General features: G+C 43.6%; 1 protein-coding gene across 2 annotated transcripts in view; it reads left to right on the forward strand.

The window, feature by feature from the left end:
* The window catches only part of PPP2R2B (protein phosphatase 2 regulatory subunit Bbeta), a 496,093-nt gene that overhangs the window by 23,235 nt on the left and 448,430 nt on the right, over positions 1-24,428 (forward strand). The window contains exon 1 of one of the 2 annotated variants that reach the window (XM_089673008.1): positions 19,557-19,941. The exons of the other annotated variant lie outside the window; for it this stretch is intronic. Coding sequence (XP_089529134.1) covers positions 19,863-19,941 — 79 coding nt within the window. The 5' untranslated portion in view covers positions 19,557-19,862. Of the gene's footprint in view, positions 1-19,556; positions 19,942-24,428 lie in introns of those variants that run through there. 2 annotated transcript variants of the gene reach the window in all.

Here is a 24,428-nt window from a genome sequence, read left to right on the forward strand (position 1 = left end):
ACCCAGCCTGATCCTGATACTGTTGTCCTCTCCTGCTCTGACCCTTGGCTCGTCCTGACTATTCTCTGCCTGATCCTATTGCCTGACCTCCTGTTGCTGAACCCGGCCTGTGACCTGATCATTCTTTCCTGCCGCTCTGTACTGTCTGCTCCGCTGTTACCAACCCGGCCTGTCTGACAACGTTATACCTCTTCACATCTGGCTCTTACCTGCTTTACACCAGTGGAGGCTGCCTTTACCACAGCTGGTGTTACTCAGGGGTCGCGACCTGGTCTCAGGCTGCTTCAAATCCATCCCCACCATCAGGGGCTCTGGTGAACCAGCAGACTGAGGCTTAGACTCCGTGCCCTGAGGGACTCTGGCCTGTGGGTCGCTAGAGGCTACCATCAGTCGGCTCGTGACAATATGTATATGAGTCATAATTTCTAAACAGAACTTGAATGAACATAGGAACTACAGTCATCATTACTGAACCACTTGAAGACCAGCATGTTAAACCCCCCTTTTGCCCTGGCCATCTTTCAGTTTTCAGTGCTGTCACACTTTGAATGACAATTACTCAATGATAATTAAATGACAAATCATACAACACTGTGCCCACATGAATTGTATATCTTTTTTTTAGAAATTTAATCACTACTAGGATTTTTATTTTTTGCTATATAAAGGTCATTTTGGGGAAATAAACATTTTTTTCTGTTATAAAACTTTAGAGGTAAAAAATCTTTCTTCATTACTTTAGGCCAAAATGTATTCTGCTACATTTCTTTGGTGAAAATAAAAAAAAAGTGTATATTATTTAGTCTGTGTGAAAGTTATACAGTCTATAAACCATGGTATATATATTTGAAAATCAATCAGTCCCGATGTTCTGACTGCCTATTTCATTTCTCCAGGCCCTAATATGCCAGGACAGTACAAATACTCCCAAAATAACCATTTTTTCGGAAAGCAGAAAGTACAGTATTTAGTATGGCCTGGAGAGTTTTTTTAAGTAATCTTTTGTCACTGTTTGGAAAATGAAGAAATTAAATAAATTGTATATGTGTGTATATGTGTTTTTTGTTAATACAAAGTTGTCATTTTATAATTGCACCACAAAACACATTCTGCTACTCTTTCTGAGTATGGGGCTTTTTTTGACACTGCACTTGCTCTGGTGACAGTATGTAAAAAACTATTTTTACATACTGTTACCAGAGCCATGCAGTGTCACTAAGGTGACATTGAATTGCTGTGGCTATTGATCAGTGTCATCAGTGTGGTCAGCCAGTGTCTCTGATCACCAAACAGAGCAGTACAATGAACTGCACTGCTTAAAGTGGTTGTAAACCTCAGACATGAAATATGAACAAAGCAAATCCCTCTATAGTGTATACTTGCCTCAATCCAGAGCACTAAGTATCATTTCTGTCCGATGCCTGGTTCCTATGCTATACAGTAAGCATGAGTCACTTCTGACAAATTTTCCTGAGACCAAGAAAAAATGGTGACACAGACAAAAGAAAAAAAGTAACAACAGGGGTAGTAACCAACAGGAGGACATGTGGGTATGCTCCCTATTCCAGGAGGCTCACGTCCATCTGTTTATATATAGTGGCTGGGTGGGAGGTGGTAAAAAAATGTCAATTTCTTAGGGATACATAATGTATATTGCAGCTTTTTTAACAATGGGAAAACCTGTTTTGGTGACTAATTTCCAATAGGAAAGATCTCCTTCTATATTCTGATGTGTTTGTAGAGCAGGGAGTGAAGGAAGCTCTCCCTAATGGGATACAAAAGACAAAAAATAACAACAGTGGTTGTAACCACGCACAAAATTCTGATGATTTCATTTCTCTGTCACTCTGCTTTCTCTTCTCATCAGTATGCCCTTTGCACTGCAAGACAAGTGATTGGCTCCTTATGCTGTTTCTCCTTTCCCTTCTCTGAGTTATGTTGTTCAGGAATTGCAAGGGACTGAGAGCAAGTCAAATTGCTGATAGGCAAGGGGGACATTTATGACAGAGGAGACCTCTAGAGTCTCTTTTGTTAATCCTTCCTGTCAGTGTTTTTTTAAAACTTTGACTTCACTACCTCTTTAACCATTTCCCGACCGCCCTATAGCGGAAATACTGCTACAGAACGGCAGGGCTGCGCAAAATCACGTATGTATATACTGTATATATATATATATATATATATATATATATATATATGTGTGATTTTGTATTTCTGGGTAGGGGGCCCTACCCTCGCTGCCATTGGTGGCCTCAGCTGTCAATCACCAGGTCCCGGCTGGTGATTCCCTGCCGGCACCTGGTGATCGCCGAGTATCACTGGCGGGAGAGAGGTCTGTATGTTAACAATACAGATCTCTACCCTCTCAGCTCCTGCACACTGCTTTGGCTCAAATGGCTCAAAGCATACAAAGCAGTGTGCTTACATAGTAAAGCATACACACCACATAGTACAACAGCACACAGTTAACCTTTTGATCGCCCCATATGTTAACCACTTCCTGCCCAGTGTCATTAGTACAGTGTCAGTGCTTTTAAGTGTCAGAATGCCCACCGCAGTCCCACAGTTCTGCTATAAGTCGCTGATCACTGCTATTACTAGTATTAAAAAAAAATCCAGTATATATACCACCATTTGTAGACGCTATAACTTGCACGTAAACCAATTAATTTTTTTTTAGCAGAATACATTTTGGCCTCTATTTATGATGAAATTTGCTTTTTTAAATGTTTTTACTGGACATGTTTAATAGCATAAGTAAAAATTTATTTTTTTTGTCAAAAATTGTTGGTCTTTTTTTGTTTATAGCGCACAAAATAAAAACTGCAGAGGTGATCAAATACCACTGAAAGAAAGCTCTATTCATGGGGAAAAATAGAACATAAATGTAATTTGTGTGCAGCATTGCATGACCGCGCAATTGTCAGTTAAAGTAACGCAGCGCCGTATCACAAAAAATGGCCTGGTCAGGAAGGGGGGTAAATCCTCTGGAGGGCAAGCAGTGCATTACAAAACAAAAATATAATAAGTTCTTTAAATGAAAGTACCAGTTTATTCTTTAAGAAATGACCACCCATTCATAATAACCTACTTACATGCAGAGATGACTTTACCAAACGTCTTGATCTTGTCCAAGAATGTGAGATGATTGTGATCTAGTTATTATAAAGATCTCTACCTGAATGTTACATTTCATATTAATATCTTCAATGGAATCAGCTCCTCTGAGGCATGGGAAAGGCCCCTGAGAGCAATTAGCATGACAGCAATTTTCAAAATGTCCATTAGAGAAAACCTGCAAAAGGCCATTGCTTTAGGATATCCATGCTTGACTGTACAGAGAAAGAGCTAATTAACATGAAGAAAATACTGGCTTAATTCTTCTTCAACTGTAATCTAATTCTTGTATCTTAAATACCTTTTTATAAATATCTTTCTTCAAAGAAATCCAGGAAGAAAGGCTACAGTCTGGTGTTGTATGCTAAATTGAACTGCTAGACAACAGCTTGCTTGATCAAAAAGAAACCATGTTTCATTTTCAGTCAATACATATTTTGAGCTTCTGTATAATCAAAAGCTTTGCCTGAAAGTTTGTAACTGCTGCTGCATATATTTATAAACATCCTATATACAGATTTTTAGATTCACCTTCTAGTCCAACCTTTCTTCCATGGCATCCTTGATGACACATGCGGCATGTGTTTGTTTGTAAGTCCTAAAACGTGGGGTCTTGTGAGTTACTATTGTGTAAACAAATTGTTAATAAATAAATATAGTGAATGATTGCTACTGTAAAATGGTTTAACAAGCGATATTATAGTGAAATTAAAAAAAAAATAATATATATATATATATATATATATATATATATACAGTCAGGTCCATAAATATTGGGACATCAACACAATTCTAACATTTTTGGCTCTATACACCACCACAATGGATTTGTAATGAAACGAACAAAATGTGCTTTAACTGCAGACTGTCAGCTTTAATGTGAGGGTATTTACATTCAAATCAGGTGAACGGTGTAGCAATTACAACAGTTTGCATATGTGCCTCCCACTTGTTAAGGGACCAAAAGTAATGGGACAGAATAATAATCATAAATCAAACTTTCACTTTTTAATACTTGGTTGCAAATCCTTTGCAGACAATTACAGCCTGAAGTCTGGAACGCATAGACATCACCAGACGCTGGGTTTCATCCCTGGTGATGCTCTGCCAGGCCTCTACTGCAACTGTCTTCAGTTCCTGTTTGTTCTTGGGGCATTTTCCCTTCAGTTTTGTCTTCAGCAAGTGAAATGCATGCTCAATCAGATTCAGGTCAGGTGATTGACTTGGCCATTGCATAACATTCCACTTCTTTCCCTTAAAAAACTCTTTGGTTGCTTTTGCAGTATGCTTTGGGTCATTGTCCATCTGCACTGTGAAGCGGCGTCCAATGAGTTCTGAAGCATTTGGCTGAATATGAGCAGATAATATTGCCCGAAACACTTCAGAATTCATCCTGCTGCTTTTGTCAGCAGTCACATCATCAATAAATACAAGAGAACCAGTTCCATTGGCAGCCATACATGTCCACACCATGACACTACCACCACCATGCTTCACTGATGAGGTGGTATGCTTAGGATCATGAGCAGTTCCTTTCCTTCACCATACTCTTCTCTTCCCATCACTCTGGTACAAGTTGATCTTGGTCTCATCTGTCCATAGGATGTTGTTCCAGAACTGTGAAGGCTTTTTTAGATGTCATTTGGCAAACTCTAATCTGGCCTTCCTGTTTTTGAGGCTCACCAATGGTTTACATCTTGTGGTGAACCCTCTGTATTCACTCTGGTGAAGTCTTCTCTTGATTGTTGACTTTGACACACATACATCTACCTCCTGGAGAGTGTTCTTGATCTGGCCAACTGTTGTGAAAGGTGTTTTCTTCACCAGGGAAGGAATTCTTCGCTCATCCACCACAGTTGTTTTCTGTGGTCTTTTGGGTCTTTTGGTGTTGCTGAGCTCACCGGTGCGTTCCTTCTTTTTAAGAATGTTCCAAACAGTTGTTTTGGCCACGCCTAATGTTTTTGCTATCTCTCTGAAGGGTTTGTTTTGTTTTTTCAGCCTAATGATGGCTTGCTTCACTGATAGTGACAGCTCTTTGGATCTCATCTTGAGAGTTGACAGCAACAGATTCCAAATGCAAATAGCACACTTGAAATTAACTCTGGACCTTTTATCTGCTCATTGTAATTGGGATAATGAGGGAATAACACACACCTGGCCATGGAACAGCTGAGAAGCCAATTGTCCCATTACTTTTGGTCCCTTAACAAGTGGGAGGCACATATGCAACTGTTGTAATTCCTACACCGTTCACCTGATTTGGATGTAAATACCCTCAAATTAAAGCTGACAGTCTGCAGTTAAAGCACATCTTGTTTGATTCATTTCAAATCCATTGTGGTGGTGTATAGAGCCAAAAATGTTAGAATTGTGTCGATGTCCCAATATTTATGGACCTGACTGTATATATATATATATAAAATAATATAATAGAATATATGGGTCGTCTACACTCTACACATACCATTGTGTCATAGTAAACAAAATCAAAGATAGTGTTGCGCTCCACTAACAATAGCAGTAAAAATATACCAAATAGGTGAATGAAATGAATTATAGTTCAACCTCAAATTAAAAGTGACAATGTAATCATGCTGCTGCTGCAAAAGTGTCCTTCATTAATCCGTGACTTTTGACTTCTAGTAGTGTGACACAAAGTAATTAGCGTGCAGTCCACCAATCATAAAAATAGTGTACACCTTCACCAGTTGTGCTCTCACCTGGCGTATATGACCAAACTGGTGGTGGTGGGCATTGTGATTGCCATTGGATCTACTTTAGGGGACATTCTTCTTGTCAAAGCCTGTCTTTTTTCACACTTTTTTTTGTGAATGGGCAGTGGTATCATGTACTCCATACTCATTCACATGGGGGGGCAGGATCTGGGGGTCAGGGTTGTGGGGAAGAGGCCCTTGTCCCCATCAACATGGGGACAAGGTGCTATGGGGGGGGGGAGTGTTGTGTGTGTGTGGCTTTGGCTTGAGTGTAGGTGGAGACACAGGGGGCCCCATTATCTCTTATTGCCTGGGGGCCCCATGAGTTGTCAGTCCACCCTTGGTACAAGCATAAACACTGCATTGGAACCCCAAAGACAAAAAAATCTCCTACAGCTCAAAGAAAATAAACAAATAGCCACATATCTCTAGTAACCACACACAATTAGAAAGGATGGGAAAAATAATCAAAGAGCTTCAACCCATCATTAACACAGAACGAACCCCTGAAATAAATAATCCAACAACCCCCTATACTGACTTTCAAGCGGCCACCAACCTTGTACATAAATTAATCAGCATGAAACGTCACTCTGACTACAAGGACACAAACAATTCAACCAAACCTCACAACAACAAACTGTGCAGCCAAATCATTCCTTTTAAAAGTTTCACACACACAAAAAACATGCATTAATGGAAAGAGCACTAGACCAATGGATAAAATATCCCAAATTAATTTATGAGTTTATAGTAAAAAAACATCAAATACGTTTTAGGGGTCTGACCCCCCCCCCCTTCATCAAGGCTTCAGTTAAAGTGGTTGTGAACCTCAGACATGAAAAATAAACAAAGCATATCCCTCTATAGTTTATACTTGTCTCAATTATGAGCATAAGTGTAATTTCTGTCTGCTGCTTCATTCCTCTTCTATCAGCATGAATACATTTTTCCTGACACCAAGAGAAAAAGGGTGACGGGGGAGGGAGCTCCAGCTGATTGACAGCCTGAAAAGTAACAGCTCTGACAGCTCTGTTCCTGTGAACTGTGTGGAGGGGGGTGTCTCTTCCTTCAAATCAGCTCTCAGAGCTCTCCTCACTGAGCTCCACAGATTGTAACTTCATCTCTCCATCCCATTTCCTGAATTCTCAGAGAACTGTATAAATTCCGGCCTCTCAACAGATGTAGAGAAAAAAAGACCAGTCATTTTACTGGGTATACAGTGGGGCAAAAAAGTATTTAGTCAGCCACCAATTGTGCAAGTTTTCCCACTTAAAAAGATGAGAGAGGCCTGTAATTGGCATCATAGGTAGACCTCAACTATGAGAGACAAAATGAGATAAATTATGGGGCACTATTTCCCTGACTGACATGAATAAAAGCTTTGCTGTGTGAATGTGCTGGATCAGGAGAATGATCATGCAGTTACTTTTCTGATCCAGCAATTAGATTCACACAGCAAGGCTTTACTTTGAGTCCATTCAAAGTTCTTATTTTAAAGTGGTAATAAACCCTTACATACTGTATGTAAGGGTTTATAACCACTTTAAAATAAGAACTTTGAATGGACTCAAAGTAAAGCCTTGCTGTGTGAATCTAATTGCTGGATCAGAAAAGTAACTGCATGATCATTCTCCTGATCCAGCACATTCACACAGCAAAGCTTTTATTCATGTCAGTCAGGGAAATAGTGCCTCATAATTTATGTCATTGGGAGGAATAGTGCTCTGCTGTTGGTGTCAGTGGGAGTAACTGTGCCTCATAATTGGTGTCATAGTGCCCCATCATTAGTGTCAGTTGGAGGAATAGTCCTCCATCATTGGTGTCAGTGAGAGGTATGGTGTCCCATCACTGATAATTGGTATCAGTTGAAAGAATAGTGCCCCCTGGTTGGTTTCAGTGGGAGGTATAATGCCTCATTGTTGGTGTCAGTTGGAAGAATAATGTTCCATCATTGCTTGTCAGTGGGAGGAATGGTGCCCCATCATATGTGTCCGTTGGAGGAATAGTGTTCCATCATTGATGTCATTGGGAGGTATAGTGTCCATCATTGGTGTCAGTTGGTGGAATAGTACCCCACCATTGGTTGTCAGTTGAAGAAATTATTCCTTATTGTTGGTCTCAGCATAAGGAATATTGACCCAAGGGCCATTTAAATGCAAGCAAAGGGCCCCAGTTTGGGGACCACTGTTCTTGCCTCTATCCAAATCTAAAAATATTAGCCTGTACTCATACCGAATAACATATTCTGTATTTCTGCAATAACTAGGTAGACATTGCATTAATGGAAAAACATAAACAAAACAGAAAGACAGCTCAGTTTGTAAGAGCCTCTCATTAATTAAAGCACAAGGAATATTTATATTATCTAAGGCAGTAACTGTGATTATAATTTAAAGCCACTTGTTCACTTATAAAGCTAAACCATAATGTTCTGAACTCTTTTAAAGTGCCTATCACTTTGTAAAAGCCAATGTTTACAAAGCACCCCATGGTGAGGGTCCTCTAATCTCAAGTACCCCTGGGCATGTATGCATTTATTCCAAGAACCCCCTAATTCTGGATAATTATTCCCAGATGTATTCAGTAACTAAAACATCTTACTTAGATCTGTTTCATTAATAATGTATAATGTGTTATGTGTTAAAGCAACTCTGAGACCATTTAAATGGAAAATACACCCTGTAAAAGAAGACTTCCATACTTACTTGCCCCACTGCCCATTCCTTGAATCTCAGCTCACAAAAGCAGGAGGGACCCCTCCCTTCCATCAATCTCCACGTGATTGCACAAAGGTGCAAGAAAAACTGATAAATGCATTACTTAACCCTCTCTTTACAAAACAAATTTGAGACGTTGGCACAATAGGATTGATTTCACCCATCCGGAAAACAATTTACAGTGTCTTGAAAAGGTATTCATACCCCTTGAAATTTTCCACATTTTGTCATGTTACAACCAAAAATGTAAATGTATTTTATTGGGATTTTATGTGATAGACCAACACAAAGTGGCACATAATTTTGAAGTGGAAGGAAAATGATAAATGGTTTTCAAGTAAATATCTGAAAAGTGTGGCGTGCATTTGTATTGAGCCCCCCTGAGTCAATACTTTGTAGAACCACCTTTCACTGCAATTAGAGCTGCAAGTCTTTTTGGGGATGTATCTACCAGCTTTGCACATCTTGAGAGTGACAATTTCTGCCCATTCGTCTTTGCAAAATAGCTCAAGCTCTGTCAGATTGGATGGAGAGCGTCTGTGAACAGCAATTTTCAAGTCTTGCCACAGATTCTCAATTGGATTTAGGTCTGGACTTTGACTGGGCCATTCTAACACATGAATATGCTTTGATCTATACCATTCCAGTGTAGCTCTGGCTGTATGTTTAGGGTCGTCCTGCTGGAAGGTGAACCGCCACCCCAGTCTCAAATCTTTTGCAGACTCTAACAGGTTTTCTTCTAAGATTGCCCTGTATCTGGTTCCATTCATCTTCCCATCAAATCTGACCAGCTTCCCTGTCCCTGCTGAAGAAAAGCTTTCCCACAACATGATGCTGCCACGTTTCACGGTGCAGATGGTGTGTTCAGGGTGATGTGCAGTGTTAGTTTTCTGCCACACATAGCCTTTTGCTTTTAGGCCAAAAAGTTCAATTTTGGTCTCATCTGACCAGAGCACCTTCTTCCACGTTTGCTGTGTCCCCCACATGGCTTCTTGTAAACTGCAATTGGGACTTCTTATGGCTTTCTTTCAAACAATAGCTTTCTTCTTGCCACTCTTCCATAAAGGCCAGATTTCTGGAGTGCACGACTAATAGTTGTCCTGTGGACAGATTCTCCCACCTGAGCTGTGGATCTCTGCAGCTCTCCCAGAGTTACCATGGGCCTCTTGGCTGCTTCTCTGATTAATGTTCTCCTTGCCCAGCCTGTCAGTTAAGGTGGACAGCCATTTTTTGGTAGGTTTGCAGTTGTGCCATACTCTTTCCATTTTCGGATGATGGATTGTTCCATGAGATGTTCAAAGCTTGGGATTTTGTTTATAACCTAACACTGCTTTAAACTTCTCCACATTTTTATCCCTGACCCATCTGGTGTGTTTCTTGGCCTTCATGATGCTGTTTGTTCACTAATGTTCTCTAACAAACCTCTGAGGGCTTCACAGAACAGCTGTATTTATACTGAGATTAAATTACACACAGGGGGACTCTATTTACTAATAAGGTGAGTTCTGAAGGCAATTGGTTCCACTAGATTTTAGTTATTTTAGGTATCAGAGTAAAGCGTGCTGAATACAAATGCACGCCACACTTTTCAGATATTTATTTGTAAAAAATTTTGAAAACCATTACCATTTTCCTTCCACTTTGTGTTTGTCTGTCACATAAAATCCCAATAAAATACATTTACATTTTTGGTTGTAACATGACAAAATGTGGAAAATGTCAAAGGATATGAACACTTTTTCAAGGCACTGTATGTCTAATGAGTCTTAATTTCCCTAACCCCATTATTTTGCCACCCCCTTCTTCTATCTTCAATCCTAGTGGTTCTCAATCATTGGGCCACAGCCTGCCAGGCCCGGGTTTCTGGCCTGCTATGACAGCTAGACTTAAAGTGATTTTAAACCTCAGACATGAAATATGAACAAAGCACATCCTTTTATAGTGTGTACCTGTCTGTATCTAGAGCACTACCGTGTCATATCTGTCTGCTTTTCCTGACACAAAGAGAAAAACGGTGAAAGGGGAGGGAGCCCCAACAGATTGACAGCCTCAGCTCTGTTCTTGTGTGCTGTGATCCTGAGGGGTGGCCAGCTTGAGGTATGTACTCACTGCCTTTGGAGCTGTACAGTGCACTCATCCTGAAAATCTTTTTGTGCTGTCTGTCAGGCACAGTGCTGTCCTGTCTACACTTCTTTTGTTAGTACCTAGTTTCAAATTGTTTGTTACAATTTTGTATCCATTCTGATTGGTGTGTGCATTCATGTGACGCATTAGTGTGCAAAAAATGTTTGCTCCAGGGACAGTATTAAACCCAAAACCGAAGATATAATATATTGCAGCTTACCAGTCCTTAGATGTAGTGGCTGAATCATTTTTCTTTGACTCTTTTTCCCTCTGTTTTCACCTGGTGATCTGGCCATTAACACACCTCCTGTATTAGGCTTCATTTTGACTTGCGGTTGGGTTGGGGGGATAGTGGAAAAATGTGTGGTTGAACCGCGTTTTTTTGCCTGCCAATGCACCCCATTAAGCTGCAATATGCAGCGGAATGGAGAAGTATACATACCACAGGTGCGATGCCTTGATTCTCACTGGCGGCAAACTTCACCCAACATGTAGCAATTAGCAGGCGGCAAGCCCACTGAATGCTACAAATTCAAGTAAATTGTGAAGAATCATAAACTCATCGCAACCATTTGCATTTCACCCAGTTGCGACATGACTGATCACAAAAATGGAGTTAAAACAGGCGGTGAGGAGGTGTGTCAATTCCTCACCGCCGTTCAGTAGCCTCTGGAGCGCGATCCAAAGGCGGATCAGACTTCAGAGGCAAGGGAGATTTAGATGTTTGTCTAAATAGTGGGACACAACTCTGAATGAATGAGCACAGGAGGCACAGCAGACAGCAACATTGTCTGTCTGGGGGGGGGGAGTGTTAGATTTACTAGCAGATTTAAAAACAGTAACTAACTGAAGCCAAACTCCAGCTCACACTCTATAATCAGTTAAGCAAACAGTTTTTTCCTTTTGGGATATAGGTTTTACATTAATAAATAAAATCTAATCATTTTAACCACCGCTGTCAGTGTTAAATGGTTTGTTTCATTCATGTAAACAGATACAGTACATTCAGCTGGAGAGCTTGAGCTTTTGAAAAACAACAGTTACTGGCTGGATCACCAGATGAAAATAGGAAAAAGATAGCCTAAAAAAAGAAAACTAATGCAGCCATCACATCTAGGAATTGATAAGTTGCTATATAATAAATGTTTGCTTTTGGGTTTAATGCTGCTTTAACATTGCATTAAAAAGCACAAGTTACATAGTTAGTCTGGCTGAAAAAAGACAAAAATCCATCCAGTTCAACCATTAAAAAAAAAAAAGTTATAACCCTACACCCACAGTTGATCCAGTGAAAACAAGCAGGGAACATGAGTTGTAACTAAAAGGAACCAATCTGATTTCACTGATTATTTTTGTGAAACATTAAACAAGAATTTGATCAGTTGCTGCTGTGTGCTGTTTTACTTTTCTTCAGTTTCAATGGTTAAAGGAGACCCATGTGACCCATTTAAAGCCCGCTGTCGGCTGACGTCACTCAGCTGGTCCAGGCTCTGGAAAGATCCCAACTTTAAAATCAGGATCCACCAAGATGCCTAGATCGGCAGTCAGCTCTGCCTCTCAGTGAGCCACTGGGAGACTGAGCCAGCCATTCCCGCCCCCTCCACAGTCTGGCGTTCCAGTGCTGCAGTGTCAGAGCAGAGAACCTCTGTGCTCACTGAAAACGGAGAACTGAGTGATCAGCGGTGTTTGATCACTCAGTCCTCGATGTTAGAGTGGGTGGGGGACAAATGTAGCACGGATCGATGCTGTATTCACCTAGGTGAGTATGACTGGTTGTTTTTTTTAAATTCCCAAACTTGTCTTTCAACTGCTTTAGCTTCTTATTTTTTTTATCAGTGCCCTGATGATCAGTGTAGATGTCCCCTCTGAGGAATGACGATTACCGGTTCTCCTTTTCTCATGAGCTGTCAGCGTGACAGCTCATGAGGAGAGGAATGCCGATAACTGGCATTTCCTTATTTACATGCGGTCAGCTGTGATTGGACCCAGCTGATCACATGACCGAGCTGACATCTTCGGCTCTTTCTGCTGATCCGCTGTGTCCCAGGGGCACAGCACACCACCAATCGCCATGCAGCGTGCCCCCGGGGGCGCACAGGAGCGGTTAGAGTGGGAGGATGTCATATGATGTCCTCCCAGAACGAGAGAACCACCTTCTGCCCATCATTTCCTTATATGGCGGGTGGGTGGCGGTTAAACACGATTTCAAAGTAGAGCTGATATAGACATAGTTGCGATTTCAGTGCCATTTACTAGTCTATGGGAGGTAAATCTCAACGATGTGGTAAAAAAGTAATGCAGGAACTATTTTTCAAATTGCGCTACTTGAAATCACACCTATTAACCACTTGAGCTCCAGAAGATTTACCCCCCTTAATGACCAGGCCTCTTTTTGCTACTCGGCGCTGCACTTATTCAACTGATAATTGTGCGGTCATGCAATGCTGCACCCAAACGAAATTTACGTCCTTTTTTTCACACAAATAGAGCTTTCTTTCGGTGTAATTTGATCACCTGTGCGCTTTTTATTTTTCACGCTATAAACAAAAAAAGGCCAAAAATTTTGACGAAAAACAATATTTTTTACTTTCAGCAATAAAAAATATATAGTAAACTCAAAGTTGGTTATTAATTTAGGCCAAAATGTATTCTGCTACATGTTTTTGGTAAAAAAAATCCCAATAAGTGTATATTGATTGCTTTGTGTGAAAGTTATAGCGTCTACAAACTATGGTATAGATACTGCAATTTACGCCATTTTTCTGCTATACAGCGCTGCTCTAGTTTAACTGACAATTGCGCAGTCATGCAATACGGTACATAAATGAAATTTACATCCTTTTTTTCCCTACAAATTGAGCTTTCTTTCCGTGGTATTTGATCGCCTGTGCGGTTTTTATTTTTTGCGCTATAAAAAAAAAGGCTGACAATTTTTAGGAAAAAAAAACAATATTTTGAACTATTTGCTATAAAACGTCCAGTAAAAAAAAAATGCAAAAATCAAATTTAGTCATAAATTTCTGCCAAAATGCATTCTGCGACATGTCTTTGCTAAAAAAAATCCCAATACGTGTAAATTAATTGGTTTACATGAAAGTTATAGCGTTTACAAATGGCGGGAAAGAGACTGGGATTTTTAATTTTTATTTATACTAATAATGGCGCCGATCAGAAAATTATGGCGGCGATCAGGGACTTATGGCAGCGACCAGCGACTTATGGCGGGACTGCGGGACTGCGGCGGACATTTTGACACTGGGGGGGAACTGACTTGGGGTCACTGACATCCCCAGTGACACCAATACAGTGATCAGTGAAAAAAAACCACTGAAACTGTACTAATGTCACTGGGGAGGAAGGGGTTAACATTTTTAGGAGTTTACTGTGTAAGGGGAGTGTTTTACTAGGGGGCAGGGGTGTGTACTGGACGGGGGGGGGGGGGGGGGGAGAGAGGGGGGAGCTGATCGAGGGAGAAAAATTCTTCTCTCCCTCTTCAGCTTGTCGGGGAACTGTCACAGAGCAGGCTGTGTGTAAACAATGCAGCTCTGCTCTGTGACAGTGATGACAGCTCATCGCGGGGAAAACGGCCAGTAAAAACCGGCCATGACCCGGCGGCTGACACCCGCTGAGGACACCCGCGGGACAGGCAGGGCGGGCGCGCGCCTCACGCGCGCCCCCTACCTGTTTTGCGAGGTCCGTTTTAAAACGTCGTTTTGCCTACCAGTGCCGCCCTGCCGCCGTACATGTACAGTGGCTGGTCGGCATGCGGTTAAGACAGTGCCATAGAAATACATTAGATGGGACTTCAGGTGCGATTTGTAAATCGCATGAAGCATGCGAAGTTGCGGTGGTGTGAACCAGGGCTTAGTGTCAGATTGACAGCCGAAACAGTCCCACTATAAGTTGCTGATTGCTGCCATTACTAGCATAAAAAAAAAATAATACATTTTGGTCTAAATTTATGAAAAAAATAGATTTTTTACGTTTTTGGGGATATGTTTTAGTCCTCATGCACACTGGGCGTTTTAAACACACTGGTAGCACACTGGTAGCATTAGCTGTAAAAAGTCATGTAAAAACACGGGTTTTTAAGCATTTTTTAGCATTTTTTGCAGTAGCGTTTAGCCGTGTTTTTCTGCATTGTGTTTTTTAGCATTTTTTACACCAAAAAATAAATAAAATTGTTGCTAAAAAAAGCCCCAAAACGCCGGTTTGCCGAGTTTTACCGCGTTGGTATAGCAGTACCTATATGTGTATGTTATTTGTTGTTTGTACCTGTAGTATAGCCCAGAAATAATAGTCCGCATTTTGTTTTTTTGTTTTTGACACTGACACTGATGCCAATGAAAAAAAAAAACAAATCCTGACCTTTGACCCTGACCTTGACTCAAACACTAACCCTGGCACTGAACTAGATCAAACCTTGATCTAGGTAATTTTTCTTTATTATTTAATATTTATTTTTGTGCAAACAGTTGATTTTTTTTCTCTGCAAGGAGAGAGAGAGATACAATGTATCTCTCTCCTACATTCAGAGAGAAAAAAAAACAAGGGGGGGTGGGTTTTACAGTGACTGATTACTGTGATAGCCAATCAGAGGCTATCATAGCGATCATGTGACCTGTATTTGGGAGTTCGACTGAATGGGACTCAGGGCTCTCAGTGACACCCCGGTCTTTGTGCTGGTAGCACGCCATGTGGTGCACTATCAGCACAAAGACAGGTGCGCAAATACGCGGCCCCCATGGAAAAAAGCCCAGTTCTGTGAGGCTATATATTTGTGTTGTGTCGGCGCCAACGGGTTAAAGTCTATGTGTGCATGGACTCATAGGATAACATGCTGATGAGTTTACTGGCTGTAGAAAAAACGCCAAAAGCCAAAAACAGCCGCTGTAAAAACATCCTGTGTACATGAGGACTAATAGCAAAATGTAAAAAATAACACGTTTTTTTTCAAAATGTTTTCATTTATACAATACAAAAAAAACAGTGTTGATCAAATACCACCAAAAGAAAGCTCTACAGTATTTGTGTGAAAAAATTATAGAAATTTCGTTTGGATACAGTGTTGCATGACCGTGCAATTTCCAGTTAGTCTAGGTTCACATATGTGCGGGCAGGTTGCATTTGACTCGTTTCTGCATTGCATTTTTGTTGCGTTTTTGCCGAGTTTTTGATGCATTTTTTTTTAATTTTGTCTTGTTGCTAGGCAGATTTAAAACACATCAAAAATGTGGCAAAAACACAATACATGCTTTTCTGCAGTGTTTCCATTGAAGCTTATAGAACCAAAAATGCAACTTTTGGCATTGACGCCCCAGTCGCACTGAGTGCAACTTGCAAATCATATACCAAGTCGCACCCTATTGTTTGCAATTACAGCGGACTTAGAGTCACACCAATTTCTAAAGTAGTACATTATTATTATTATACAGGATTTATATAGCGCCAACAGTTTGCTCAGCGCTTTACAATATAACGGGAGACAATACAGCAACAATACAGTTCAATACAAGAGGGTTAGGAGGGCCTGATCCTTGGAGCTTACACTCTAGGACAGTGGTTCTCAACCTTTCTAATGCCGCGACCCCTTAATACAGTTCCTCATGTTGTGGTGACCCCCAACCATAAAATTATTTTCGTTGCTACTTCATAACTGTAATTTTGCAGTGGGAGGACTAGCGCCCCATCACTGATGTCAGTGGGAGGAATAGTGTCCCATCGTTGGTGTCAGTGGGAGGAATAGTGTCCCATCATTGGTATCGGTGGGAGGAATAGTGTCCCATCATTGGTATCGGTGGGAGGAATAGTGCCCCATCATTGGTATCGGTGGGAGGAATAGTGCCCCATCATTGGTATCGGTGGGAGGAATAGTGCCCCATCATTGGTGTCGGTGGGAGGAATAGTGCCACATCATTGGTATCGGTGGGAGGAATAGTGCCCCATCATTGGTGTCGGTGGGAGGAATAGTGCCCCATCATTGGTGTCAGTGGGAGGAATAGTGTCCCATCATTGGTATCAGTGGGAGGAATAGTGCCCCATCATTGGTGTCAGTGGGAGGAATAGTGCCCCATCATTGGTGTCAGTAGGAGGAATAGTGCCCCATCATTGGTGTCAGTGGGAGGAATAGTGCCCCATTGTGGGTGTCAGTGGGAGGAATAGTGCCCCATTGTGGGTGTCATTGGGAGGAATAGTGCCTCATCATTGGTGTCAGTGGGAGGAATAGTGCCCCATCATTGGTGTCAGTGGGAGGAATAGTGCCCCATCATTGGTATCAGTGGGAGGAATAGTGCCCCATCATTGGTGTCAGTGGGAGGAATAGTGCCCCATCATTGGTATCAGTGGGAGGAATAGTGCCCCATCATTGGTGTCAGTGGGAGGAATAGTGCCCCATTGTGGGTGTCAGTGGGAGGAATAGTGCCCCATTGTGGGTGTCATTTGGAGGAATAGTGCCCCATCATTGGTGTCAGTGGGAGGAATAGTGCCCCATCATTGGTGTCAGTGGGAGGAATAGTGCCCCATCATTGGTGTCAGTGGGAGGAATAGTGCCCCATCATTGGTGTCAGTGGGAGGAATAGTGCCCCATTGTGGGTGTCATTGGGAGGAATAGTGCCTCATCATTGGTGTCAGTGGGAGGAATAGTGCCCCATTGTGGGTGTCATTGGGAGGAATAGTGCCTCATCATTGGTGTCAGTGGGAGGAATAGTGCCCCATCATTGGTATCAGTGGGAGGAATAGTGCCCCATCATTGGTATCAGTGGGAGGAATAGTGCCCCATCATTGGTATCAGTGGGAGGAATAGTGCCCCATCATTGGTGTCAGTGGAATAGTGCCCCATCATTGGTGTCAGTGGGAGGAATAGTGCCCCATCATTGGTATCAGTGGGAGGAATAGTGCCCCATCATTGGTATCAGTGGGGGGAATAGGTCCCCACCATTGGTGTCAGTGGGAGGAATAGTGTCCCATCATTGGTATCAGTGGGAGGAATAGTGTCCCATCCTTGGTGTCAGTGGGAGGAATAGTGCCCCGTCATTGGTGTCAGTGGGAGGAATAGTGCCCCATCATTGGTGTCAGTGGGAGGAATAGTGCCCCATCATTGGTGTCAGTGGGGGGAGGAATAGTGCCCCATCGTTGGTGTCAGTGGGGGGAGGAATAGTGCCCCATCGTTGGTGTCAGTGGGGGGAGGAATAGTGCCCCATCGTTGGTGTCAGTGGGGGGAGGAATAGTGCCCCATCGTTGGTATTAGTGACACAAATGATGGGGCACTATCCCTTCCACTGACACCAATGATACTTACCTTGCTGACCCCTGCTCCAGCCTGGGCTCGCTCTCTCCCTCTCCCATCTACAGCCAGCATACCTGGCTGCAGCAGCAAAATTTGCACTTACCTGTCAGCTGTCTTCCTTCTCTGGCCTCTCTCTTCACTCGTTCCTGCAGCTCCCTCGATCTTCTTCGATCTCCGCGCGCTGCCGCTCGGCTCCTCCTCTCCAAGCTCCACCTCTTCGCCGGTGATTGGCCGCCTGTGTGCCTCTCCTGAGCTACAGTTCCGGTGGCCAATCAGCGGCGAGGAGGCGGAGCTGTTGAGTGATCCCGGAGGTGTGACCAGGTTACAGGGGCAGCATATCATCCCGCCCACAGATCGCCTGAGACAGGAGCGGTGTCTCGGTTCCAAGACCATCGGAAATATGTGTTTTCCGATTGTCTTAGGCGACCCCTGTGAAATGGTCGTTCGACCCCCGAAGGGGTCGCGACCCCCAGGTTGAGAACCGCTGCTCTAGGAGATGCACTGCTTTTCGTGTGATTTGCATAGACATCTGTGTCAGATGTCTTGCAAATCTCACCTGAAATCGGCAAGTCCCTGACTTTGAAATCATGAAACATCACTGTAATCCTGGGGTCACACTGATGCGTTGTGAAATTTGCATCAGTTTCAGTGCGATTTCTGCACCACATCATAATCGCACCCCATTCACACGAACCATTGTGGGTGTGTATTTTAAGTTAACAACACCCTGAAATTAGTTCGCAAAACGTGGTGTGATGTGCGAAATTGAACACCCATGTGATCTGTTTCTGGTGCGGACTAAAAAAGGGTCCTGCATTCATTTGGTGCGGATGCTGTGCGATTTGATAGAATAGATCATATGCAAAATGTATGGCTCAAATTGCACCGCACAGAAATCGCATGTGATTTGCACAGGAATGCGGTGCGGTCCCTGTATGAATCACATGCAATGTGCCGCACCGCATCAGTGGGAACCCGGGCTAAGACCTGGTTCACGTATATGCAAATCCAACGCGCTTTGAACCACATCTGATTCGTATGATGTGCGTACCTGCAGCTTTTTCTATCACATGTGCGGGCCGGACACAGTGCGATTTAAAATAAACTCAGGTAGAATTTTCGGCTTTTCATCGTCTGACCCTAGGTTCACACCAAAGCGTTTTCTACATTGGTTGGTTTTTTTTCATTTTTTTCTTTTTTTATCAGTCCATTTAACATGATTTCCTATGGGACATGCTCACATCTCCGCGTTTTCACCTGGTGCATTTTTTTGGGAAAGGGTCAGGGACTTTTTTCAGTCTACGGTCACATCAAACCCGACTTCGAAATTGCGCGACTTAAAGTAAATCAAATAATATAGCAAAACATGGTCTGTTCATGAAGGGGGTAAAACCTTCCGGAGCTCAAGTGGTTATGCTAGCCAAAAAAATGAAAACAAAAAAATCAAGTTTGACCTTTAGTTGTGCTGTGAGGGGCATACAAGTGAGCATGGATGGGGATGTCCTGTCCCTTGTGCCTGGTGGCAGCAGCACCCTCAGGACACCACTGCCTCATTTTCCCCAGGGTGGAGGACGGCTGGAGGAAGCAGATTACACAGAGGGGATGGATGGCGGTGTGTTTACAAGCAGCACTGACTTAGTCAGCAAATCCTGCTCCACACAGCTCCAGCCAATGAAGAGGGAGCCTGGCCAGCCTGCCGGAGCCCTGAGACTTGGAGCAGTCCTCTTGTAGGAATGGGAGGCTGACGTTGTGCTGGAGCTGTGAAGGAAGGATGGAGTCTGCCTGGACCGGAGACGTGCACAGCCCCGGCGACACGACTGCCTGTGTCAGCGGCTCAGCATGCCTGCCACTGCCTGACATGACAGTCCTGATGGATTGAACGGGCTGCCCCTTTCATTGAAGATGAAATGCTTTTCTCGTTACCTGCCTTACATCTTCAGACCTCCCAACACCATCCTGTCTTCCAGCTGCCATACAGAAGGTAGGGAGCTCCGAGGGCTGGGATGGGGAGCTCATCAGCACCGCTGACATTGCTCTTCCAGCTGTCAGATGACAGCCATGGCTGCTCAGTACACAGGCATGGCTTGTCAGCTTCTGGGGGGTGAACTACATGCTCCCCCCTGCCTGCCTGCCTGGGGGGCTACATTAAGGATCTTTAAACTTTATCCCATCCAATGAGCCCTATTGTATACCTTCTTCCCACTCTGTGCTGTTTTACTGAACTTTTATCAAAACTCCACTTCTGTTAATAGGGTGACAACGCTGCCTGTGTATGGAGCAGCAGCGTTGTCACCTTTCTGTGCATGCTTCCGGCTTGTGGTAGTAAAGGCCCATGGCTTACCTGTAGGTTCAGTAAATATCTCCTAAATGTGCACCGCTTAGTAGACATTTAATACAGTAGCAGCCGGTGGCGTCACCAGTACATGCGCACTGCGCTCCCACTGGCCGGCCATCGGGAGAGTTGTGCACGGCATGCGCGATAGTGACGTCTTCGCGGCTCGGCCAGTCACACAGCCCAAGCCCACAAACCCAGAAGGAAGATTGGGTGAGGATGGAAGCGCCTACAGCGGTGAGGACTTCGTCTTCAGGTAAGTTCTTCATAATGTGCTAGTATGCGGTGTAGGCATGCATTTTTTTTTTTGGAAATTTTTCTTGGAATTTTTTGTTTTTATTTGTGGTTTACTACCACTTTAAAGAATTCCAGTGTTTACCTAACTGGTCTTAAAGGATAAGTTCACCTTTGGGAGCGGTGCAGAGTTTGCAGCGTTTTCAGTGTGAATTACGCACCGCATCAGAATCACACCCCGTTCATGCGAACCGCTGCGGGTGTGTATGTTAACCCCTTTACACCGACGCCTCCTGGCACTTTAAGAGTTTCAGAAGCCGGGAGGGGGGGCAGGGTTTTAGGGTCATGTGACCACCGTGATTCGCCGTCACGGCGGTCACATGATTGATAAAGGTCCTGATCACAAGGGGAGATCGGGACCTTTCCGTGAGTCATGGACAAATGCAGGGGCGGACTGACCATTTGGAAACTCGGGCACTGCCCGAGGGCCCGAGGTCAGTAGCGGGCCCCATGAGATGCCCCTGGTACCTTTTTCATAGGCTTTTTTGAGTTTGGGCAAGGATACAGGGTCCCCATGATCCTCTATGGCCCGGGGGCCCCATGAGTTGTCAGTCCGCTCCTGGGACATATGTGCTGGGAGTGTGCAGGGCATTTGCTCTCAGCACATATGTATTTTCTAATGGCACGCAAATATGTGGCCGCTCAGCTTCATGGCCCAGACGCCGAGAGGCAGCATATTTGCGTGCGCTTGGCGTCTAGGGGTTAGGTTAACAACACCCCGAAATCGGTCCGCAAAACGCAGTGCGATGTGCAGAATCAGATCACATAGGTGTGAATACCCATGCAATCCGATTCTAGCGTGGACCCAAAAAAGGGTCTTGCACATTTTTGGTGTGGGTGCGGTGCGATTAGAGCCATACAAAATGTATGGCTCCAATCGCACCGCACACGAATCTCATGTGATTTCCACAGGAATGTGATGCGGTTCCTGTGCGAATCACATGCGATGTACCGCACCACATATATGTGAACCCAAGCTTAGGGTTGGAACATGTCACATGTTCCCATAGCCGTGCCGCTGCCCTCCTCCCTCTGACAGATAATATGGAGAGAAGTCTCCCTGTACTACCTGTCAGATTTGAAAACAGTGCGGCCATGCGGGGCTCCGCCCACACAGCCGGGTCACTCAGTCACAGAGGTCTGTGAAGGAGTACCTACAAGTCCCAGTATCCTTAGCGACTTGTAGTTTTCAATGAGCTACCAAGACGCTGTGGAGGTCCGTGGTAGTTCACTGAAGCTTCCTGTCAGAATATCTGCTTGACCATACATCCCGTACATCCCGTACAGCAAGCAGATATTCTGACAGGTCTGCAGGAGACCTGCATGGCATCAGCGATCTACTGATCACTGGTGCAATGCTTTTTTTTACCTGCAAAAAAATGTGCATTTATTATTTTTGTCCAGAAGGTGAACTTATCCTTTAAAAACACTCCCTTCCCCCTCCTAACATCTATACAGACTAACTTGTATAAGAAAGATGTATATTAGGGGTGCACCAATACCGATTCTTTTTAATCAGCAAGTACGAGTATCGATACTTTGCCGACACCGATTACTGATACCTTTGTGGTGCGATTTGAGCCCATACAAAATGAGTGGGCTCAAACCGCAATGTAAAGCATCACATGTGATTTTAACAGGAATGCAGTGCGATTGCTGTCCCAATCTCATGCTGTTTCCCTTTGGGTACAGTGTGATTTGTGGTGCGATTTGAACCATACAAAAGGAATGGTGCAAATCACACTGCAAATCACACCACACCAGCTCAGAAACTGCATGTGATTCAGACAGGATTTGCACTACTACTTCAGCTGAAGTAGCGCAATTTCAGTTCAAATCACATGCGATTCTTTGCAGTGCGATTTGAGCGCATTCATATGGTGTGGGTTCAAATCGCACCGCAAAGGTATCGATTTCAGGTATCAGAGTATTTGCATGGGTACAAGTCTTCGTGTTTAGTATCGATATCAATATTGGTGCAACTCATATAGACTTACCTATTTTCAGCCTACTTCAGTCCGGTCTTGAGATCCGGCTCCTCTGTGTCAGTCAGCGGCAGCTGCAGGGGAGAGGAGGGAGCACCAACAACAGATTGGCCATAGCTGCCTATAGATGATGTCACCACTCCAGGCATTCCCAGCTGTTGTTGAGTGCTCTCTCCTCTCCCCTGCAGCTGCTTCTGGCTGACACAGGGGAGATTACATGACTGAACCGAAGCAGGCTGAAAATAGGCAAGTATATATGTCTTTTTTAATAGTAGCAGGGGCGGACTGACAACTCATGTGGCCCCCAGGTAATAGGGGATCATGGGGCACCTGTGCCCTTGCCCAAACTCAAAAAAGCCTGTGAAAAAGGTACCAGGGGCATCTCATGGGGCCCCCTACTGATCCCGGGCCCTCGGGCAGTGCTTGAGTTTCCAAATGGTCAGTCCACCCCTGGTAGTTAGTCAGCATAGATGTAAGGAGGGAGGATGGAGTATTTTTTTGAGGATTAGGTAGACTTATTCCAAAATTCTACTTTAAGGCCTCATGAACACAAGGCGTTTGCCCAGCTCTCCTAAACGCCTTTGCTATGCTTTGGCAGAAAAAACACTTGACACGTGTAAACGCATTGAGGCACATTTAGGCATGTCATGGTCCTGGGTGTTATTTCATCTTATTGGTGAGAATACTAATTTGTTCTGGCCTTTGAAATTAATTAATGCCTAAGTGCTAAACACACCTAGTGTTTACACACGTCAAGGGTTTTTTTCTGCCAAGGTACTTTTACTACTGGACACACTGACAGTTTTTTTTTCTGCCTTTAAATTCCTCCAAATGCCTATGTGTGCATGGAGGGGCGTTTAGAGGCAGAAAAAAAAAAAGAGACGCCAGATGCTCCTAAAAGCAGCATTGTTAACGCTCAGAGTGCATGAGGCCTAAGGGCTCATTCACTATATGTGCGATGACCTGCTTTTTTTTTTTTTGCACTGGATAAAAAATATTTTCTGCTGCACACATGTGATTTGTGCTAACTTTTATGTAATATATTGCTGGCAGCAAAATACTACACGATAAGTCACCCATACGCTGTAACATTTGCGCACTATACAGCAAAAATGGACCTTTCTCACCACTGTCACTGCTCTGGGCTGACATGTACATGTCAACAATATGTAGCTGGCTGCACCACCTCTGTTGTCAGTACTGAATGATTCATTAATGTGGCATGTGGCACATTCACAGAATAACCTCGGCCTTTACTAATATAGAATTGACCAAGGTTATTTTGCGCATATGCAGTGTTGTGAGGCGTATCTCTCCATATTTTATACCTTCTTCTCACTCATCTTCTATGTTCTGCTTCACTCTCAGTATAAACTTGTACCAAAATTCTCCTTCCCCACACTTTCACTAGTAGAGTGACAACTCTGCCTATCTGTGCACTGTATGGACAGCAGCGTTGTCACCCTTTTATATGTGGTTCCACTCAGAAGTACTAGCGTATGTGCTGATCAGGGGTGGACTGACCATTTGGAAACTCGGGCACTGCCCAAGGGCCCAGGGTCAGTAGGGGGCCCCATGAGATGCCCCTGGTACATTTTTCATAGGCTTTTTTGAGTTTGGGCACAGGGGCCCCATGACCCCCTATTGCCTGGGGCCCCATGAGTTGTCAGTCCGCCCCTGGTGCTGACCCACGCCGCACTGGCATATCCATCATCCGCTCCACTTGCTTTAACTTGATTATTGGAGGTTACCAAACGTAAAGGCTCTATGATGAAGGTTTTAATGGCTTTAATGTATTCTTCTTCTGATTAGGTGCAGAGTTTCATAGTTTATTGAGCATATCATTTATCTGTTTGC

The sequence above is a fragment of the Staurois parvus genome, unplaced genomic scaffold (genome assembly GCF_062004578.1).
Source record: "Staurois parvus isolate SC_StPar_1 unplaced genomic scaffold, SC_StPar_1.0 ptg000133l, whole genome shotgun sequence".
NCBI lineage: Eukaryota > Metazoa > Chordata > Amphibia > Anura > Ranidae > Staurois > Staurois parvus.